The 23,950-nt window shown below is 31.0% G+C and overlaps 1 protein-coding gene across 2 annotated transcripts in view; it reads left to right on the top strand.

Moving 5' to 3' along the window:
* The window catches only part of Grik2 (glutamate ionotropic receptor kainate type subunit 2), a 645,182-nt gene that overhangs the window by 598,008 nt on the left and 23,224 nt on the right, over window positions 1-23,950 (top strand). For both annotated transcript variants that reach the window (XM_076859896.2, XM_076859897.2), the window contains exon 14: window positions 5,243-5,468. In XM_076859896.2, coding sequence (XP_076716011.2) covers window positions 5,243-5,468 — 226 coding nt within the window. The remainder of the gene's footprint in view (window positions 1-5,242; window positions 5,469-23,950) is intronic.

The raw sequence follows: 23,950 nt of genomic DNA, 5'->3' as shown, positions 1-23,950 counted from the left end.
TGAGCTGTATTCTGAGGTATGTAGTGGGTCTTTCACTTGTGAAACCCATTGTTTGTGTGTTTTGGTAGAGTAAGGTAGTGCACTATTCAAGAATATGCACCCTGTAGCTACCATTACCTGTTTGAATTATGGTTTGGCCACTAAGTAAGAACGTGGGTTTTGGCAAATTATTGGCATCTTTGTGTTTTGATTTTTTCATTGTAAAATGAGGCAAAAAATGTCTACTTAATAGAATTCTTATAAAATATAAATGATTTAGTATTTAAAAATAATTTAGAATAATCTGGTGGCAAGTTCTATTATAGTCAGTATTATTATTATTGATAATACTTCATATCTATAGCTGTTCTGTTTTGCCTGAAAAATGCCTATTATTCTTCTGGAGAACCTCTAGGGCCCAAGACAGGCCTCAATGGTCTAATATCATTTAAGATTTCAATTTATTATTTCTGGTTTCAGTATGACCTCCTCTGGCTCAACTGTGTCCAGTATATTCTGGATCTCTGGACTTCTTGCTTGGTAGGATGGCACAGTCAGCATGCTGCTCATAAATAGGCTCTAATGTATGAACTGTTTTAAAGTGTCTTTCCAGTAAAGTCTACTTCTGTTTGATTCATGTTCATTCTGACCAATCTTTGGAACTTTGCGTTGTGGTTAGACACTGAATTCTAAAAGTTGGTTGGTCAATAATATTTCATCTACCTACATTCCAGCTGTCCAAATTACATTTTTATTACAACTTTTCCTAATCTGTTTCATCTTAGTTTTGTGCCATAAGAGAGAGAGAGTGTGGGTATTTACCCTTTGTCAGAGTTGTTGGTAATTTTTAAAAAAAATGGTTTTTACCAATAAAAATAAGTGTTCCCCTACCAGGATATGAACCTGTGCCATGGCATTCTCCATTGAAGTCTAACCATGAGACCCTTTACAATTTTTTTAAGACAAACAATACAAAAAGATTTGTCAGTATTACATTCTTGTTATAAAAATATTTAAAATTGCAAAACACTTAACTGCTGCATAGTATGTTTACATATGTTGTGTTATTTAATCTTCAAAATTACCCTGTGAGTCTGGCAGGTATCATTTGAGTATTATGTGGCTTGGAATTGGAGAGATTAAGTAGCTTGCATAAAAGCATATATTAAATTAATATGAGCTGTAGAAGTACTGATCATTACTTTTGATTCAGCCCTACTCTCCTCTGAATTTATGTTAACTGTTACATAAGTGGAAGTAATCAACTATTTATCAGCAGTCAGGTTTATAGAGAATAAAACACTCTAAACTTTATATTTGGTATATATATTATAAGTCATCTTTAAATGTAAAGAATTAGAGATCATCATATTAAAAGAAATAAGTCAGATTCAGTAAAACAAGTATCATTTGTTTTCTCTCATATGTGGAAACTGGAGAAAAGACAAGATAGGTGAAGGGAGACTATATTAGAGAAGAGGACTGGTGTCAGGAGGAGGAGTGAGGGGAGGTTAAGGGGATTAATTGAGGTGACAGAAATGATAAAATGTTATATGCAGGCATAAACATACCACAAGGAAACCCATGATTCTATATAATTGATATGCATTAATAAAAAAAATACTGTCTTAGAAAAAAATGTAAGGGTTTCAGTAAAATTCATGCTATGTAGACTTTTGTTCATTACCCTGTGATTCACTGTAAACCTTTTATTCTTAAAAGTAATAGAAGTAGAACTGTTGAAAGATGTTAAGAATTAGTTCTCTTTTCTAAGTTTCTGTGAAAATAGGTAAGAGTCAAATAACTTAATAGATCTGAATTTCAGAAAATTTCTTTGATTTATATAAAATGTCTGGGGAAGATAATTGTGGATCATACAAATATAATTAATCTTTGTGCAAGAGAGGTTAAATGATACAAAACTGGAAGTGTATATTTCATTTAACACAACCTGTAGAGTAATACAAGTCAGAAAACAGCCATCCTTGAAATTCTAATACTTACTCTTTCTAGTATCTTGAACCCACACAGAGAGAGATCTAAAGCAAACAGTGACCTTGCACATATGTACAACATGCATGGACACACACAAGCACATCCTAGTTTGCAAAGGCAGTGGCTGCTTATAATCCTACCTTCCATGGTATTTCTGCACAGAGTTGTGTTTTATAGCTGGTGTTAGGCAATTTAAATAAGTAAATGGGTTAAATTAAAAACTATAGTTGAACAAGTGAACAAACCACAGAGACATAATGTTAGAAGGATACCTCTACATACTCAGTGTCTGGCTTGTGACCAGAAGATCATTAGATTTCTTAAATTGCCTTTTTATTTTTATTAGGAGAAACAAACCAATTTGAGTGACTTTTCTATCCACTTATTTGGCAATGTTAAGAATAAGAATATATATCTTCTTCAGACAGGAAGGAAGATAAAAGAAACTACAAAAAAATTATAGACAATAGACCCTTGAAAATAAGCAATTAATAAGAGATGATGAAGTAACAATGGAAGGTAGAAATTACTAGTTTAAGAACAAGTATGGATAGTGCTGTCTGGGAAGTGCTCAGAGAAGTGAAAAAAAATCTCTCTAGTAAAATATTTCAAGAATTTTAAATGAAAAACAAATAATTTGTAAAAGTGTTATTTTGCAAATGAAATTTTAATATTTTAGATTATATGTTTCAAAAATAAAAAATACTTGAAACTAGTTTGTTGGTATTCATTCGAACTAAAAAGTTTTGATGTGTTTTCCACATGACTACCAAAATTTCAGAATGGATGCATTTATGTAGCCATATATAATTTAAATATCTTCTTTAAATTGTTTATGTTGTGTAAATGGTGTTTAGGCAATACGGTACTTCTGATGCTATTTGATGATTAGTGACATTGTAATCATTATGTTTCCCTTTTATTTGGAACAATAATGCTAGTCTTCCAGGTTATTTCAATAATATCATCAATGGATTGAGTATATCATAAAATGAAAATACAATAACAAATTGCATTTGTTGCTGATGTTCTTATAACCAAAACAAAGGAGATAAAGTAGGCAATTTTGTAGGCAATATAGGTAAAAATAACTTATATGGTTTCTTAAATTTTTACCTGATTTTGGTTTCAGGGAAACCATGTTATGATATCAAACTATCATTATCCTTTGAAAATGTTACTTTAAAAATTGTCAAATAATGAATGTGAATCTTTAATTATAAATTTTTTGTAAAATTTAAAAGATTAACATTAAGCAGAGTCATGAAGTGGAAGGGAAAGGGAGAGAAAAGGGAAATTGCATGGAAATGGAAGGAGACCCTCATTGTTATACAAAATTACATATAAGAGTTTGTGAGAGGAATGGGAAAAAATAAGGAGAGAAATGAATTACAGTAGATGGGGTAGAGAGAGAAGATGGGAGGGGAGGGGAGGGGAGGGGGGATAGTAGAGGATAGGAAAGGTAGCAGAATACAACAGTTACTATTATGGTATTATGTAAAAATGTGGATGTGTAACTGATGTGATTCTGCAATCTTTGTAATGCTTTGAATAACCAATAAAAAAATAAATAAATAAAAAGAAATTTGTTTATCTACTATCAGTCACTAAATAGAAAACTGTGTCCATTTTATTTCTTCATATAATACCCTTTCAATGTGCAGAGCTGTAATTTTTATTTTATTTTTGCCTTTAGACCTCACTCAATCCAAAATATTAGGAGAAAAATACTTCATTGTCTAAAGAAAATGAACTTGTGCTAGCCATATTCATCATCTTCATTCCGATACTAATTTGAAAAGACAAATGAAGCTGAAAAATCTCATTATTGATCACAATGATCTAAATAAGAATTTCATCATAACCTTAATATTATTCATATTTGCCATTTCTAGTCTCAATATCACATTATTTTCCTTGAAGCAACACAAGAGCATTGCTTCTCAAACATGTATTCTTGTCAATCTTATGCCAGGGGCTTTAACTGCATTCTTTCAGATGTTAAGCCATTAATTTTAGCCTGTTTTAGAGTTCAGTAAAGAGCAAATATTTTTCTTTTCTAATCCTCTTTTAGTTCTAATGCTGTCTTTTAAAATTTTTTTTTATAAAATACTTGTTGTAGCTTTATTTTTTCCAATAAATATGAGTGGTTTCTTCTGATCTCATCACTGAAATAGTGGCATAATTTTTTTTGAGTATTGTTGTGTGCCTTCCTTTTCATGGTTATAGTGCTAAAATAACTTTGATGACTTTCTACACATAGAAATGAAAGCACACTTGAACTCTGAAAATAATTGCATATCTATTGGTTCAAAAAAAAAGGTTTGACATTTTTATGGACAATGCAACCAATGTGATGAATACCTCCTTGGTGTTTATAACATCAGTAGTATTTTTTTTTTTTTTGTATTTGTATAAGAATTGAATGAGGATAGGTTTTCAGAGTTGAACTTTCAATAAGCAGATGCTAACCTTTTTCATGTTTATGCTTTACTAGAGCTTCTGAACAAAACTCATTTCTTTCCATTAATAATGAAATTCCAGCGAAGCCCTACTGAGAATTTTCAGTTGGTTATAAATCTATTCAATTTTATTGGTCCAGGGATTTTTAGTTAGTTAGTAGGCCTGAGTGATAGATTTTTGTTTGTTTTCAGGCAGACTAAAAGAGATTCTGTGGTGGCCAGATTGTGTCTCAGTGGAAATGGAGTCATCCTTATTTGTAACCTTATTTCTAAGAAATTCTCCTTGTCTCTTCAATCTATACCTTTGTGTATCCTTGGGGGTCAATGTGACATCTGTGTAATACTCAAGCAGATTGGTGAAAAACAAAAATTCTTGCAGTCTGACTGTCAATTCATGTCCAGTTTTTGTCTCTTCTAAATTTGATGTTATAATAATGTTGAAAAATAAAATGACACACATAAGTTACTTATGAAATATGCAAGCATAAAATACACTTATTGATCTTTTTTTCTTTTATTTGTTACTTATGATTTGCTAACTTGAATTTTTAAAATAGCAAGACATTTGCAAAGTGTTTGTTAAAGGAATACTTATTATTCCTGGAAATGTGATGAGGAATTTCTATGAGAAACCTTTCAATATATATTTTGATTTTATTAGGTGTTAGCTATTTCTGTGAGTGTTAATATAATAATTGGGTGGTATGAGTAAATTAAATATAGTCACTGTGTCTGAATTTTGTAAGATCACATGAAAACTAAGAGATATCTTTCTTATCATTGAAGTACATTTTATTTTCCCCCAGAAATCAAAAATCTCCACATATGACAAAATGTGGGCCTTCATGAGTAGCAGGAGGCAGTCTGTTCTGGTGAAGAGCAATGAAGAAGGGATCCAGCGAGTTCTGACCTCTGACTATGCTTTCCTAATGGAGTCAACAACCATTGAGTTTGTTACCCAGCGGAATTGTAACCTGACACAGATTGGAGGCCTCATAGACTCCAAAGGTTATGGTGTTGGCACTCCCATGGGTAGGTTGTATGTCAACCACTTGATTTTTCTTCATTAACCTTAGCTGCTAGGAAAAGGGGGTGAGGGGGAATAGGTCCTCCACTTATGCAATGAAGAATTTTGTTTTTATTTATTGTGTCTTGTCAATTTTTTTACTGCATAAAAGTAGCATCACAATTTGGATCTATGCTTCAAAATGGTAAGTAAATAAGAAAAATAAATCCTACCAAATGCTCTATAGCCATTATTACTGTAACATTGTTATAGTAACCACACCTTGCTCCTAAAGAACCTTTTGTTCTAAATCTTGCATTTTGAAAAAGTTTTATGAATCAAAAAAGGTTTTTGAAACAATTTCTTTCAGAATCGAGGCTTATGATCATTATTAACTTAGAGTTAACTAAAAGAATAAGGCAAAAATGGTTCCTATGAATTACTACGTTAATTGTTTCACTTAAAAGAAGGTTCAAATAGCAGATTTTTTAAAAAAAAATATTTGTTCTAATTAGTTATACATAACAGTACAATACTTTTATGCACTTTGATATATCATACATAAATGGAGAATAATTTTTCATTTTTCCAGCAGATTTTTTTTATCAGTGAAATACCATGAATGTTTAACATCAAAGATAATTGTTTTAACATCACCTGTTATACATGATGAAGTAATTTTATTCATAATAATAAAATGAAATAAAAGAATAAAAATTTTTAAGTCAGGTATAGTGGCACATGCCTGTGATGTGTGAACTACTCAGGAGACTGAGATAGGAGAATTGTTTTGAGTCCACAAGTTCAAGAACAGCCCAGGCAAGATCCTGATTCATTTAAAAAAAAATCAAATTTCATATACAAATATACATTTACAAACATATATAAATATTTACATATATAAATCTCTGTCTACATATATAAGTTTTTCCTACCCAAATAAAATATATGAGCATATATTTTATTATAAATAAATAAGTAAATAAATACAGTATTATAGTACATGTATCCATTTGGAGGCAGAATAATGGTTGCCCAAAGATGTCCATGTTCTCATCCCCAGACCCTATGGACGTATTACTTAAATGGTAAAAGAACTTTGTAGCTGTTATTGAATTAAGGATTTTGATATTGAGAGATCATCCTGATTAACCAGTTAGGTGCAATGTAAGAGGTAGGCAGGAGTGTAGAGTATCAGTTAAATGTGATTATAAAAGCAGAGAGGGCTCGGATTGCAGCACAGTGGTAGAGTGCTTGCCTAGCATGTGTGAGGTACTGGGTTCCATCCTCAGTACCACATAAAAATAAATAAATAAATAAATAAATAAATATCCATCAACAACTGAAAAAAAAAAAAACAGAAAAGAAGAAGAGAGGCAGAGGAAATAAAATAGAAAGATAAAATGCCCACTGTTGGCCTTGAACAGGGTACCATAAGTCAAGAATGCAGTTGACCTTTAGAATTTGGAAAAGGCAAGGAAGCAGATTTTTTTTTCCCAGATGACATAGAAAGAACATAGCCCTACAGAGACATCAATTTTAAGATTTCTGACCTCTATAACTGTGAAATGATAAAATGTGTTTTGTTTTAAGCAACTAGGTTTATGGTTAACTTGTTACAGCATCAACAAGAAACTCATTGTACAAAATTAAAATATAATGTTCAGCATATTTTAATTTCATCAGTGTGTTTTTGAAAGAAAAAGGAAAAAACATACTCATTAGCCTATCACAAGAAGTGAATAACATATTTTAAGCTCTAGCTTCTACAAGTTTTTGATGGCTTTTTAAAAATAAATTATTGTATGTTTATGTAAGTATTTTAGCCATTTTTGGTATATCTTCATTCATAATTCTGTTACTTTTAATTTGGAAAAGTTTCTTTCACTTGAACCAGCAGATATGCAGAATAGAATGTTGCTCAAATACTTATCAAAATATCATTTTATAATAAATCTCCAAATTTAAAATATTATCCACATCTTTGCTCCTTTAGGATCTTTTATAGTAACTTTCAAATGCCTGGGAGGTCCAAAAATTGCACCATATTGACCTCACCAAAAAAATTAATATTAAATCTTCTGAAATTCATTATGGCTCAAAGTAGTATGAAATGGACCTGAGAAAATTTCAAGATACTAATTCATGTAATACTACAGAGGTTTTCAGGATTCAAAAGTGATTGCACAGTCAATTTAGGAAAAAAAAAAAAAAACTAGGCATGGCAGTACATACTGGTAATCCTAGTGATTCAGGAGGCTGAGGCAGGACTATTGCAAGTTCAAAGCCATCTTCAGCAATTTAGTGAGGCCTCATGCAACTTAGCAAGACCCTGTCTCAAGATAGAAAAAAATTAAAAATAAAAAGGGCTGAGAATGTGGCTTAGTGATTAAGTGCCCCTGGGTTCAATCCCTGGTACAAAAACGAAGAAACAAACAAAACAAAAACAAACAAACAAAAAAAAAGCAGCCATGAAAAATAAGTCTTGACTTCCTATTGGCAAACATGCAAGTGTATCTGAGCCCCCATGTACTGGGGGTTCAACATTATTATGGGAATTTTCCCATTTAATTTTCAAATATAATGCAATGTTTATGAAAGAATAAGAAATACTAATATTCTAATTTGAAGTTCAATAAGAGCTTACCAATAATTGTTTAGAACTTTAAATGATGAAAAATATTTTGAAGGAGGACTATTTTATCTTTAACATGTTTAGACTAGCTAGTGCAAGGTGATAATTGACAATATGATAGTGATTTAATTCTCCATGAAAATTATTCCTTTTTGTGTGTGCTGGGGAAAGACAACCCAAAGATGTGTCCTTGTTATGCTAGGTTTAGATATTAATTTAAAAGTATGGCAATTTTAATATATGTTGACATAAAAATTTATAGATTTTTCACAATTATAGTTTGAGGAAGTTATTTTTCAAAATCTGCTAAATTAAATTCTTATTGAGAATTATTGGCCCCATTGTGTGTTCATGGAGTATTCAAACTGTGGCATTCTCTCTAGTTAGGTCTAGAAAAGTCCTTTCCTTGAGTAAAAATTATATCGTAAGCCCAGAAATTTTAAGTTACTATATTATTTATTTGGAATTTGTGATGTACAACATATTTGTTAGTTCATACCAGGAGTCTTGGAATGTGCTAGTAGTATCACTGCTTACCATTCAGTATTCTGATATTCCATCTTCTACGGTCTTCTCCAATGACTTTCTTTAATGCTCTTTAGTTTTCATTGTATAGGTTTTTCGCCTCTTTAGTTAGATTGATTCTCCAGTATTTAATTAATTTATTTATTTTGAGGCTATTGTGAATGGGGGAGTTTTCCTAACTTCTCTTTCTGAAGGTTCATCACTGATAAATAGAAATGTGTTTGATTTATGGGTGTTGATTTTATATCATGCTACTTTGCTGAATTCATTTATTAATTCTAGATGTTTTCTGGTGGAGTTTCTTGTATCCTCTATGATAGAATCGTGTCCTCAGCAAATAGTGATAGTTTGAGTTTTTCTTTTCCTATTTGAATTCCTTTAATTTCTTTTCTCGGTCTAATTTCTCTTGACTAGAATTTCAAGGACTATGTTGAATAAGAGTGGTGAGAGAGGGCTTCACTGTCTTGTTCCAGTTTTTAGAGGGAATGCCTCCAATTTTCCAATTTATCTCCCTTTAGAATAACGTTGGTTGGCCATGGGCTTAGCATAGATAGTTTTTCTCGTGTTCTGAACATGAGAGAGTGTTGTATTTTATCAAATGCTTTTTCTGCATCTATTTAAATGATCATATAACTTTTATCTTTAAGTCTATTGAAGTGATGAATTACATTTATTGATTTCCTTATGTTGAACCAAACTTGCACCCCTGGGATGAAACCCACTTGATCATGATGCACTCTTTTTAATATGTTTTTGAAAGCAATTTACCAGAATTTTATTGATAATTTTTGCACCTCTGATATTCTGGATTTAGATTTGTCACTGTCTTTTTGGAAAATTCACTTGAAATTTTTAAATTCTAGGTTCTTTTTGTTTTTAAAAAAGACTCATTCTCCCTTAGTTCCTTAGGATGGCCCTGAACTCCTTGGCTCCAGTGATCCTTTCCTTCAGCTACCAGAGTAGTTAGGCCTAGACATCTACTCCACTACACCCAACTAGGTTCCTTTCCCTTAACTAGTAAAATAATAGAGTTGTACTATCAGAAGACCCTTTAAATGCTAAACTTAGAATAATTTTCCAAATTTTATTGTAATGGATTCTTCTTCTCCTTCTCCTTCTCCTTCTGGATTGAACTCCAGGCTTTGTGTTTGCAAGGTAAGAATTCTGTCACTGGTCTACATTCTCAGCCTCATTATATCTGTGAGGAGTGGTGTTGCCATTGTTTTATAAATAGCCACAATCTGTGGTCCTCAATCATTATTTGCTGAATGAACAAATATCATGTCTGGAAATATGGTACTGCAACAAGATTTATAAACAGAGGAAATAAAGTACTTTTAGTTAAACATGGCATATTACACTATTAAATGTGATGACCTCATCAAAGAAACTTGAATAATTCAGTTTAATTGCAATACTCAATTATTCAAAAATTCAAAAATAAATTTAGTAAGGAGAGTAAGATTCAAGGAGTATGTGTGAGAACATTTGCATATATCTCAGATATTTTTACTACTTAGAAGTACACAAAATAGCACTCATCAAAATTTCTCAAGTAAAGAATTTTGACTTATACCTAAGATGAAATGTTAGACTTGAGTGTTTCATCTGTTTTCATTCTTATATGTAAATGCAGTATGCTAATATACCAGGATGCTATCATATTGTCTTGTTCTGAGGGAATGCTTGCCAAAAGTAAGTAAAAATAATACATTAATAAAAATCTCAAAAACTCCCTAGGATGTTTTAAAGGTGAAGACTATTTCAAAAAGAAATATAAATGATGAAATCAGTTCTGAGGGAGTCTTCTGTTATAATTTGTTGGAATCATACAATCAATAATTTTTGAGAACTCCCTATTGCAGACACATTAAGAAGTGTAAACTTATTTTAGTAAATAAAATCTGAAGCAGTTAAAAATGTTGATGTATACATAAATATTTTAATGTAACTTTTTTAATTAGAGGAAATACTAGTTACAGTATATGTAATATCTATTTCTTCTAACTTTAAGCTTTTCTTATAGACAAGAGACCAAGAGTATTCTAAAGTGTGAGGATGTAGATAATTTCCTCTTTATCAGTTAACTCTTGACTGCCCTGCTGAAAACAAGTTAAATATTGTAAAATATATTCATTGACAGTGGCAAGGTCACTTATATGAAAACAATCCTAGAAATCAGTTTGAATTATAGTTCTAGGTGAGATCACTTTTTGCATCATATTGATTACTGTAGTGTGATATGTAGTATATTAATATTTTCATTAAAATAAAATTTTAAAAATTAGATAACAGCTCATGGATAAACTTTTTTCATAAGCAACTTGCTGGAATTTCAGTATAAAGCATATTAAAAATTGAAAAGATTAGAATAATAATTTTACATGACAATTATGATCAAGAAGAATATTTGCATACTGAGTCACAACCCCAGTCCTTTTAAAATGTTTTTCTTTTTAATATTATTAAATTATTGATTTATTCCAATTTGTTATTCATGGTGGCAGAATGCAATTTATTTCATATTACAAATATTGAGCACAATTTTTCAAGTTACTGAGTGTACAAAGTATTTTCACACCATTCGTGTCTTCATATATGTATTTAGGGTTATGATGTCTATCTTTCCACTATCATTCCTACCCCCTTACCTCCTATATTCTCCTCCCTCCCCTTTGCCCTATCTAAAGTTCCTCTATTCCTCCCATGCTCCTCCCTGACCCCCATTACCATTGTGAGTCAGCATCCTCATATCAAAGAAAACATTTGGCCTTTGTTTTTGGGGAATGGCTTATCTCACTCAGTATTATATTCTCTAGCTCCATCCATTTACCTGCAAATGCCAAAATTTTTTTTGTTTTACTGCTGAGTAATGTTCCATTGTTTATATATACCAAAGTTTCTCTTTCCATTCTTATTTATTTTCCTTGTCAAATAACATTGATTTTGATTTTATAAATTATTTTGTTACTACTAAAAAGTCTTTATTGCATTTAAAATATAATTTGCCTTAGTCCTAATTGTTAATGAAACAATATTTTAAGATCAAATAAATAAATATTAAAATCATTTACTTACAATAATGGAAATATATTTTTATTTCTGTTTTCATATAACTTATTTTCTTCCTTTTTATTTGATAACATTAAATTCTTAACTTCAGTGAATTATATGCTATTTCTAAGCAAAATATGAAATCAAAATGGATTTTTAGACTCTGTACATTATGTATGAGTCCTCGCTTATATAACATTATCAAAGTAGTATGATCTAGAAACAAACATTTCACACTTCTCTCCCTTATTTATGTTAGAGAAAAAAGTTTCAGGCAGTAATTTGTGATTTTCAACTTCACATTTCTAAAAATACGGCTTCACAAATCACTTAATATTAATTTAGTCTTTAAAAACATGAAATAAAACTATAGTATTTGAGTGACATTTTGACTTCCCATAATCTTTCAAGAAGCATTAAAATCTGCCATTTATGTTATCATTTCCCAATTATATTAAATATTATTAATAGGTTGCATTTCATTAGTTTTAAATTTTTATTTTTTTTTTTTCAGAAATAAAACCAAACATGGAATGTATTTAGGATGTGGAAAAAAAATGTTATTTGAGGCTCTTACTCTTTACTAAGCAGGAGCTAATGAAATAAATATACTCAGAAGAGAGTACTACGTGGTCAGGCTCTGGAAAATTTAGATTAGTGCCAGAAATTCCCCAGAATTTTGAATTTCTGAATCTTGAATTTTAAATTTTGTTTCTTCAGGAGTTATAATACTTAATGAAAACTTTACTTTCACTAATATTATCAGTGAGATCAAAGGGAGGAGTTTCCTTTTCTTTGCTTTTATCACTACTTAGATATTGAGATATTGTCATGGAAGCATATGTGGTTCAGTGAAGTAAATTAAAATACAGTTCAGTGAATCTTTTGAAGTGAGAAATCAAAAACAAGCTTTAAAATCATCCATATTCTTTCTTCCCTTCCTTTCTTTTTTACCAAATCCAGGCATCTTCTTGCTAGCCTGGCAGGACTCCTCCTGTGTGATTCATTTAGGGGCCTGCCATCACCATTCATCACCAAGTGCGATGATTACTGCCCAAAGTGTGTTGTGAAATAGCTGAATGACTCAGATAGAAGCTATTTAATTAGGGAAGCTCTGTTTACATAAAAATACCTTAGTGGAACAATCAACAATGATGTGAAGGCAAATGCTAAATAAGCATAAGCTGGTTTAATTAAGTTTGGGTGACATTAAATCCCTTACAGGGTTTTCCTGACAGCAGCAATATTATTTTAATGTGGTATCAACTATATGGTGGATTTTGAAAGTTGTATGTGATTTTATTCATAATAAGCTAACCAAACTTCTTATTCCATTCAAAATCATGTTTGAAAAAACTTGTGGATAAGATAAAGGCAAAACAAATCACAACTGCTTCATTAAGGAATATTTAAAATGTGTGAGCGCTTATAGTCTTGCCTCTTAATTCACCACAGGTGATAATCTATTTATCTGGACAGGGAACATTTCTACTTAATGGAATTTTTGGCTGCCTCACCTTGCTCCTGACTGTGTTGTACAGAAAATCTTCTTGGTTTCTCTTTTTTGAAGATTGAGTGCATATTACACTTTGAGGACAAGGCAAACTCAGCAGACCATGAACTGGTAGGAAAGCAGCAGTTAAAAAAAAAAAAAATCCTCTAGGAACCATTGGTATTATTTTGCTTCCCTTTGTTCAGTTTGATAGAAATATTGTAAACTGACTGAAGGGTCTTATTGCTATTTCTATTTTCAGCAATGCGTTAGTGCCATGTTTCTTTCATTTGTTACTTCACTCACAACTTAATAGCATGCCATGTGTGTGGCCACAGAGACAGGGATGTAAAGAATTGTGCTCCTGTCTGTGCAGATTGTTGATGGTATTAGAATTTTCTATCATCTCAGTTGTTTGCATTTTTTTTGTGCAATTAAATCACTTATAAATTCTAAATAGTTAATGTACAATTATTTCACAATCAATAAAAAAGTTTTTTTCTGAAGAAAACTCAAATAATCATATCACAGATATGAAGATGAACAGGCTATTTTATAAAATCCTTTAAAACTAAATTAAAAGACAATTTTATCACACATGAAACTGTTTTATAGCTTTAATTTTTATCATATTTCCAAATTTAATTGTAAATATTGGAGTATACTCTAATAATTTAATTTAATGTTGCCTTTGCAAGTGAATGTTTTAAAATAATTTTCATGGAAATTTTAAGCCATAATATTGTCTTACCCACATTCAGTCTGAAGTAAGAAAGGTAATAATGGATTATATCATTGATATTTTTTTTAGTGAAAATGTACTGCTTTGACATGCGAAAAAAATAATTTTTTTCTTTAATTTCTGTTTTTTAATGTTAAATACATTGGATCCACTACTTTATTTCTTATTATTTGATGAAGTAAGAGATGTAGAATAGGTACCAGGGAGGTATATTGTTTGTTCAAAGCAGATGCCAGTGTTTATAGAAAAGGAATCTGTATGAGAAGCATGTTTTTCCCTGTTTTGCTCACCATCCATTTCTAGAATTCCCAATTCATCATATAATAAGTACTGTAATATTCATCATTATGGATGCATAAAATTGCTGGCCTTCAGTTTTTCAGCTTTACTAAAATGAATGAATACATTTGTCTTCATTAGCTTAACATAATGCACAAAAATTGATGGAAATTATTCATCTTTCTACAGGTCAATCCTCCATTAAAATGCATTCTATTTTTTCTTTGCATAAACAGCATAATTTTAATATTACTGAAGTAATTTTGCAAGGATAAATTTGAGATCCAATAATTTTTAGAAAATGAATTAAATAAAAAAACTCAAATTACACCTGTAGAAGCTGGGCATTCCTGGCATATTTGTTAAAGTCTAGATTACATGTCATGAAAACAGATGAGAGTCTCAGTAAGTTATGCCTGCTCCCCAGATATTATCAACAGACTCTGCATGCTAGAATCTAGGAACCTTCCAGAGGGAATTTGATAAATTGTGAGCACCAGTGTGAGCAGCCTTCATTAATATTGTAAATGATGACCAAATGTTACCCAAATAATGCAGAAATGGGTAATTCTCATAAAAGAGTTAGTTTTGATAGATTTTATATGCACAGACTGAATCATTTAATTCATTTAGTGTTTTGTACTGATTAGTTTAAGAACATGAATTTAAATTTCATTTGAAATTAGTTAGCCGCTGTCTGACTGTGCCAGGCAGTCATTTATTGGGTTTGTAAGGCTAAAATCAATGAATCACTTTTATTAGAAAAATGTTAGTCAAGGTATAGGGATGAAATCTATGAGTACTATATGTCAAAGACAAATGCCTTGTATTTGCTGGCCCTTCATGTGACAAACATATTCTTAGCTTGTTACACAGTAAATGAGCCTTTATGGTTAGAAGACTTATGTGCAAATCCTAATTTCTCCTGTGTCCTAATATATGAGGTAAAGTCAGTGAACGTCCTTGTAACACTGTGTCCTCATCTGTAAATAGGCTTAATCATGATTACATTTTGGATTGTGCTAAGAATTAAGTTCATTGTATTTATAGAATTTAGGTCAGAACATATGTACTCTTAGAAAAAGTTCAATCATCCACAATGTTTGTATGCTTCAAAACATTATGTTGTTCATGATAAACACATATTATTTTATCTATCAAGGAAAAAAATAGATAAAGAAAAATTTAAGAAAAATAATTTCAAAGGATCATCTTAAAGAAGGGCTCTCTAATAATTGAAAAGATCCATTAGTGTTCTTTAAGTTATTTGTATTTAGAAAATGCTAAGATTGAATGCAAAATGTTCTCACCACAAAAAAATGATAACTATGTGAGATAATGCATATGTTAATTAGCTAGATTTAGACTTTCCATAACATACATGTGTGTATATATATATATATATACACTTCAGACTATCAACTACACCATAAATCCATACTATTTTATCTTTCAATTTAAAAAATCAAAAAAAAAATTTTTAAAAATTGAGCAATTGGGGCTGGGACTATAGCTCAGTGGTAGAGCGCTCGCTTAGTGCAGGCGGGACCCAGGTTCAATTCTCAGTACCACACACAAAAAATAAAGGCATTGTGTTGTGTCCATCTACAAAAAAAAAAAAAAAAAAAGTTTCTCTCTCTCTCTCTCTCTCTCTCTCTCTCTCTCTCTCTCTCTTTAGAAAAATATTGAACATTCTCTTGAAAAAAATGGTCTCTTCAAATTTTTGGGTTTAGTCTGATGATTTATTGAGAACTGTTCAACATTCATAATTTAGTAATTAATATTTATTTGCAACAAAAATATAATAAGAATCCATTGCTGCCATATCAACACCTGGTACTATTACATAATCATTATACAAATTCCAGAATCCTGAAGGAGGTAGGGTTTATAAGATACAAACATTTCTATTTTCATATGTAGTGTCAGAGTTTCATGAAATAATGCTCAGAAAAAATATAACAATAACTGTATTTCACCAGTCCCTTTTAAATAATATATATGAAATATGTCAGAAACAGTGAAAATAGTGAGTTTTTTACTATGAAATGATAACATTTGTCCTCTATTTTCTTTTACATATCAGAAAATATTTGAAATATGAATCAAGGGCAACTAAGATATGTAGTCTACATATTGATACCATAACATTTCTCTTTGTGTTCTTAGATAATTGAATATTTTTCTGAGTATTTTACAAATATTTGTTCAAGTACAAAGTATTACATTATTTTTAATGGAGGTTATAAATCCATTATATTTTGACATTTGCTATAGAGGACAAAGTATAACTTCTATCCAAATTAAGTCAGTTATTGATTTGAAATGTAGGTATTTAAAGTTTATTATATCTACACTATTCTTGGTGGCCAGTACATTTAATATTTTCATATATTTGCTTTAATCACACATAGTCTCTACCCCATTTTTAAAAATAGGTTTTATTATTAGATCACTTTTTACATACATAGCCAAACTGAGTGGAAGATACAAAGATTTGCTTCCATCTTGTGTTTCAATTCTTCTGATATTTTTGACCTGTTTTCTCTCATTTCTACCAAACAGTAACATTCTTTATTGGTTCTTACTAGTTATCCATATACTCTCCACTCCAACACATGCATAAGTTGTCTCATACCTTAGCATATCTCACTAGCATAGTGCATTTATTGTAGTTGATGAACTTGCATCAGCACGTTATTACCAAATGAATAGTAGTATACATTACAGTTGATGCTTGATGTGCATTCTATAGTTTCGAACTAGAGTATAGACATGCATTCACCACTGTAACATCATTCAAAGCAGTTTCACTGCTTAAAAATCCCCTGTGTTTTGTCTATTCATCCTTCCTCCTCCATGAAATCCCTGGAAACCACAAGTGATTTTACTCTACTCATAGTTTTGCTTTTTCCAGAATGTCACAAAGCTGTAGTCATGCAGTATATAGCATTTTCATTTGGAATTACTTCATGTTGTAATATATATGTTTAAGTTTCCTTCAAGTGCTTTCATGGCTTGATAAATTAATTAAGGTGGTGAATAGTATTCCACTGTCATGAGGAACCAATTTTATTTTTACCCTCACTTACTAAAGAATATATTAGTTGATTCCAAGTTTTAGCAATTGTGAATAAAGCTTCTATACATATCTATGTCCATGTTTTTGTATGGATATGTTTTTAATTTCTTTGGGTAAATACCAAGGGTCATGATGACTGAATCATATGGTAGGAGTATCTTTAGTTTCATAAAGATCTGCCAGACTGCATTCCAAACAACTACACTATTTTTGCTCTCCCATCTGTATTAAATGAAAATTTCTGGTTATCCATATTCTCCCCAGAATTTGGTGTTGTTAGTGTTGTGAATATTGGATATTCTAATAGATGTGAGTACTATTTCATTGTTTTGTGAATTACTATTTTCTTCATAACATGTAATGTGGAAAATTTTATATGCTTCCTTGACATTTGTATGTCTTCTTTTTTAAGGTGTCTGATTTGTTTTCCATTTTTAATTAGGATTTTTAATTTGCCATTTAGTTTTAAGAAAATGGATTCTTTGCATATCTTGTATAACAGTCCTTTATCAGATACATCTTTTGGGTTTATTTTCTTCTATCTTGTCTTTTAATTTTTCTAATATTCTTGACCTGCTTTCTCTCATTTCTACACAAACAGTAACATTCTTTATTGGTTCTTTCTAGTTATACATGACAATTGAATTCATTTTGATAAAACAAGCATGGAATATATTTTATTATAATTAGGAACCCCATTCTTGTGGGTGTACTCAATGGTGGGATTCACTTTGTTTGTACACACACACACACACACACACACACACATAGGAAAATTATATTAGATTCATTCTGCTGTCTTTACTATTCTTATTCCCATCCTTCCTTTTATTCTCCTTTGTCTAATTTACTGAACTTTCTTTTTCCCCGTGCAACATCCCCTCTTATTGTGTGTGTTAGCATCCACATATCAGAGAGAACATTTGGTCTTTCTTTTGCAGTATTGGCTTTTTCACTTAGCATGATAGTCTCCAGATCCATCCATTTACTGGCAAATGTCAAAAAGGCATTTTTCTTTATGGCTGAGTAATAGTCCATTGTGTATATATACCACAATTTCCTTATCCATTCATCTGTTGAAGGGATCTAGGCTGGTTCTATAGCTTAGCTATAGTGAGTTATGCTGCTATAAACATTGCTGTGACTTCATCACTGAAGCATGCTGATATTAAATTCTTTGGATACATGCCACGGACTGGGATGACTGGGTCAAATGATGGTTCATTCCTAGTTTTTGAGAAATCTCTGTACTGATTTCCAGAGTGGTTGTATCAATTTGCAAACCTATCAACAATGTGTGAATGGACCCTTTTCTCTACATCCTCATCAATATTTATTGTTACTTGTATTCTTGATAGTTGCCATTATTATTAGAATGACATGAAATTTCAGTATAGATTTACTTTGGATTTCTCTCATTGCTAAAAAGTTGATTCATTTTTCATATATTTATGACCATTAATATTTCTTCTTTTAAGAAGTGCCTTTTCAGTTCCTTTGGAATTTATTGATAGGGGTGTGTGTGTGTGTGTGTGTGTGTGTATGTGTGTGTGTGTGTGATGTTTCTTGAGTTCTTTGTTTATTCTGGAAATTAATGCCTGAGCTGAGGTACAGGTGGCAAAGATTTTTCCCCATTCTGTAGGCTCTCTCCACATACTCTTGATTGTTTCATTTTCTATGAAAAAGCTTTGCAGTTTGATGCAATCTACTTTATTGATTTTTTAAATTTTATTTTACTTCTGTGCTTTAGTAGTCTTGTTAAGGAAGTCAATTCCTGAGACAATATGTTGAAGTATTGATCTGACATTTTCTTCTAGTATGTGCAGCATTTTCTAATTTCTAGATCTTTGATCCACTTAGAGTTGATTTTTGTGCTGGGTGAAAGATTGGGTTAACTTTCAGTCTATTACATATGGATTTCTTGTTTCCTCTGTGCCATTTGTTGGAGAGGCTGTGTTTTCTCTGGTATATGTTTTTGATACCTTTGTCTGGAATGGATAACTCTATTTATGGGAGTTTCTGTCTGTGTCTTCCATTCTGTTCTGTTGGTCTTCTTGTTTATTTTGGTGCCAATACCATGCTTTTTTGTTACTATAGCTCTGTAGTATAATTTCAAGTCTGGTATTGTGATGCCTCCTGCTTCATTTTTCTTACTTAGGATTGCTTTTGCTATTCTGGGCCTCTTTTTTTTCCAAATGAATTTTATGATAGCTTTTTTTACTCTTATGAAGAACATCATTGGAATTTTTAGAGGAATTGCATTGAATCTGTATATCACTTTTAGTAATCTGGCCATTTTGGTGGTATTAATTCTGCCTATCCAAGAATGTGGGAGGTCTTTCTATCATTTAATGTCTTCATCAATTACTTTCTTTAGTGTTTTGTGGTTTTCATTGTACAGATCCTTCACCTCTTTTGTTAGATTTATTTTTAAGAATTTTTAAGCTACTGTGAGTGGGATGCTTTTCGTAATTTCTCTTTCAGCTGATTCATCATTGGAATATTAAAATGCAATTGACTTGTGGGTGTTAGTTTTATATTCTGCTACTTTGCTGAGTTTGTTTATGAGTTCTAGCAGTTTTCTGATGGAGTTTTTTGGGCCTTCTAAATATAAAATTATGTCATAGGCAAATCACGATAATTTGAATTCTTCTTTTACTATTTGTATCCCTTTATTTTATTTTTTTCTTTAGTCTAATTGCTCTGGCTAGAGTTTCAGGGACTATGGTGAATAGAAGTGGTGAAAGTGTGCACCCCTGTCTTATTTCTGTTTTTGGAGGGAATGCTTTCAGTTTTTCTTCTTTTAGAATGATGTTAACCGTGGGTTTATAAAACATAGCTTTTCCAATGTTCAGGTATGGTCCTTCTATCCCTAGATTTTTCAGTGTCCTAAACATGAATGGATGTAGCATTTATATTTGTCTATATTATACCATGAACCTTGATATTTTGAAGCTATTTATTTTCTCTTTATAAGAAATGAATTTTAGATACTATCATTATTATTTTCTTTGTTAAATTTACTTTTCTAAACGAGGAACAGGTACAGGTGGAAAAGAAACAGAAAAAATAGGCAAAAGTTAACCAAAGAAAAATAAGAGTTATTACTACCAAATCTATTTTGAAATATACTCTCTTTATATACCTACTTTTAAGACTAAGGTCATTTCATTTCTCATATAGTCCTATAATGCTTTGTTCTCTTTTACAGTGCTTCTCATATTAGTAAAATCTCATTCAACATGTGTGTTCTCTTTTGCACTACAATCTCTAGAAGCTTTATAATTCATCATAACTCATGATTATGTTGTTCACCATTGTATACTTAGTATCTAGCACATGCACTGAGTAATATTTTTGTATGTGGTAATTAAGAGGGAGACAGAAGATATAAAACAATGACTCAGACATAATCTTTATCCTTAGGAAACTCACACCATCATCTGGTAGGGAAAGAAATATGAAAATGGCATTAGAGTACTATATTCTAAATGCTGTACTAAAATATCTGCAGTGTTTTGTGGTGTCAAAGAAAGATTCTATACATCTTCATGGCAGCCACAAAAAAAGTGAGTACAGATGAGGAAAGATATGCAGACATCAGTTTGGATGTTAGGAAGTTCTGTCAGAAAAATCAGAGAATATATAAAAGGGTATCACTATAGGAAAAGAAAACAAAATACAGCTACTTGATATTGCTGGAATATTGGATGTAAGAAGAAAAGGATAAATTCAGGAAACAAGACTGAAGATAGTTTGAAGACGAGGATTTTATACTATGTTTAGGAAATGGGATTTTATACTATAGACCCAGACCACCACTGCAAAAATTTAAGAAAAATATGAAATTAACACCACAAAAAGATTACAAAAAGATTATTAGGTAGCTTCGAGAGTGACTCACATTTTTTTTAATGCTTAGTGTTCTGTAATTTAACTCATGTGAACTGACAATTTTCAAGAACCAATTCATCTTTTTATTATTTTTCATTAATGTCTTATACTCTTTTTATGTGTTAGATTGTTTACTTCCAAAAGAAAATACAAGGAGTGATAAGAATAAATCCTCACCCATCTAAAAGCTATCTAAATTAAGCTATTAATGGACCCATAAAGTGCTCAGTTGCTAAATATAGTAATTGCTTCCTTTAAAATAGATTAAAATTATTGCATATAATTATTAAATATATATATATATATATATATATATATATATATATATATATATTAGATAAATATTTAGATAAAGTTTGAGTTCAAAACCTGATGCATTCAAATTGCTTAAGATAAGATTGTAGGTAGGTAGGTCATGTAGGTTTTTTCAGTGTGTAGTATTTTATTTTTTCCATATTTTTTATTGGTTCATTATAGTTGCACATAATGGTAGGATTCATTGTTACATGATCATTAATGCACACAATATTACAATATAATTTGAACCATTCTCCAATATTTTCCCTTTCTCTCCTTACTCACTTTATACCATTCCCTCACTCTACTGATCTTCCTTCATTTTCATGAGTTCTGTTCTCACCTTTCTTCTCATTTTCTCCCTTTTTACCTCTAGCAGCCACTTATGAGAGAAAATACATGATTCTTGATTTTCTGAATTTGGCTTATTTCATTTACTATAATATTCTCAAGTTCTGCACATTTTTCTACAAATGACAAAAGTTGATTCTTTTTTATGGCTGAATAAAGCTCCATTGTCTATATGTACCACATTTTCTTTTTCTATTCCTTCACTGATGCATACCTAGGCTAATCCCATGGTTTGGAAATTGTAAATTATGCTTCCATAAACATGGATATGCATGCCCTGCTATAGTATTATTATTTTAATTCTTTAGGATAAATACCCAGCAGTGTAATATCTGGGTCATATGGTTACTCCATTCCCAGTCTTTTGAGGAATCTCCAAACTGATTCTCCTAGTGGTTGTACTAATTTATTATCATAACAGTGTAAAAGAGTTCCTTTTCTCTCACATCCTCTTATTATAATTTATTATTGTTTGTATTCTTGATAGATGACATTCTGAATGGAGCAAGATGAAATCTCAATATAGTTGGATTTACATTTCCCTAACTGCTAATTATGTTGAAAATTTTTCATATATGTGTTGGCCATTTGTATTTCTCCTTTTGAGAAGTTTTTGTTTATTTGTCCATTTATTAATTGTTTTTTTTCTTTTGGTGTTTTTGGTGTTTTTTTATGAATTCTGTATATTAATTCTCTATCAGAAGAGTAGCAAGTAAAGGTTTCTTTACATCCTATAGGTTTTCTCTTCACATTCTTTTTTCCTTTACAGTAAAGAAGCCTTTAAATTTGATGTAATTCTAATTATTAACTCTTGGCACTATTCTCTGAGTTTTAGGAATACTATTGAGAAAGTTGTTGCTTTAGCCTACGTGTTGAAGTGTTGACTTTATCTTTTTTTCTAGTAGTCGCATCATTTCTGATCTAATTTCTAGGTCCTTGATTCATTTGAGTTGACTTTTGTGCAGGGTGAGAGATAAGAGTACACAATCATTTTTTTTTTCATTTTTAAGGATAATACATTTTCCCAGAATTATTTGGTTAAAAGGTTGTCTTTTCTTCAATGTATGTTTTTGACACATTTGCCAAGAATCAGATGATTGTATCTGTGTGGGTTTGTCTCTGTCTTGTACTCTGTTCCAATAGTCTGTTGTGTCTGTTTTTATGGAAGTATTATAAAGTTTTTGTTACTATACCTCCATAGCATAATTTGAAGTCAGGTATGGATGGTGATACCTCTAGCATTGCTTCCTTGGCTTAGAATTGTCTTAGCTATTCTAGATCTTTTATAATTACAAGTGAATTGGGGAATGTTTTTTGTAGTTCTGTAAAGAATGTCATTGGTAGGGTTTACATGGAACCTGTATACTGCTTTTGGCATTATGGATTTTTAACAAGAGTTCTTCTACATGACCATGAACATGGGATGTCTTTCCTTCTTGCATCTTCTTAAATTTTATTCTTCAATATTTTATGATTTTCAAAAATCTTCCCCTTCTGGTTAAATTTATTTTTAGGGTTATTTGTTTTTCTTGAGGCTATTGTGAATGAAATTGTTTTTCCTGATTTCATTCTCAGTGGATTCATTACATATAAAAATGTTATTGACTTGTGCAAGTCAATTTTGTAAACTGTCACTTTGCTGAATTTGTTTTTTATCTCTAGCAGTCTTCTGGTGGAACTTTTTTGGATCTTCTAAGTATAGGATCATAACATCTGTAAACAGTGCTAATTTGACTTCTTCCTTTCTTCTTTTAATCTCTTTATTTTTTATTTTTTTATTATTAGTTGTTCAAAACATTACAAAGCTCTTGACATATCATATTTCATACATTTGATTCAAGAAGATTATGAACTCCCATTTTTACCCCGTAAAATGGGAGTGCAGATTCACATCAGTTACACATCCACTTTTTTACATACTGCCATACTAGTGTCTGTTGTATTCTGCTGCCCTTCCTATCCTCTACTAGCCCCACTCCCCTCCCCTCCCCTCTCCTCCCATTTTCTCTCTCTACCCCACCTTTTAATCTCTTTAAATCCCCTCTCTTCCAAAATTGCTCCACTAGAATGTTTAGTACTATTTTAAACAGAAATGGTGAGAATGAATAACTTGTATTGTTCCAGATTTTAAAGGAAATATTTCCAGTTTTTCATCAT

The sequence above is a fragment of the Callospermophilus lateralis genome, chromosome 6, assembly GCF_048772815.1.
Source record: "Callospermophilus lateralis isolate mCalLat2 chromosome 6, mCalLat2.hap1, whole genome shotgun sequence".
Classification (NCBI taxonomy): domain Eukaryota; kingdom Metazoa; phylum Chordata; class Mammalia; order Rodentia; family Sciuridae; genus Callospermophilus; species Callospermophilus lateralis.
Note: the sequence above shows the minus strand (reverse complement) of the source record. Positions and strands in the feature narration are given on the sequence as shown.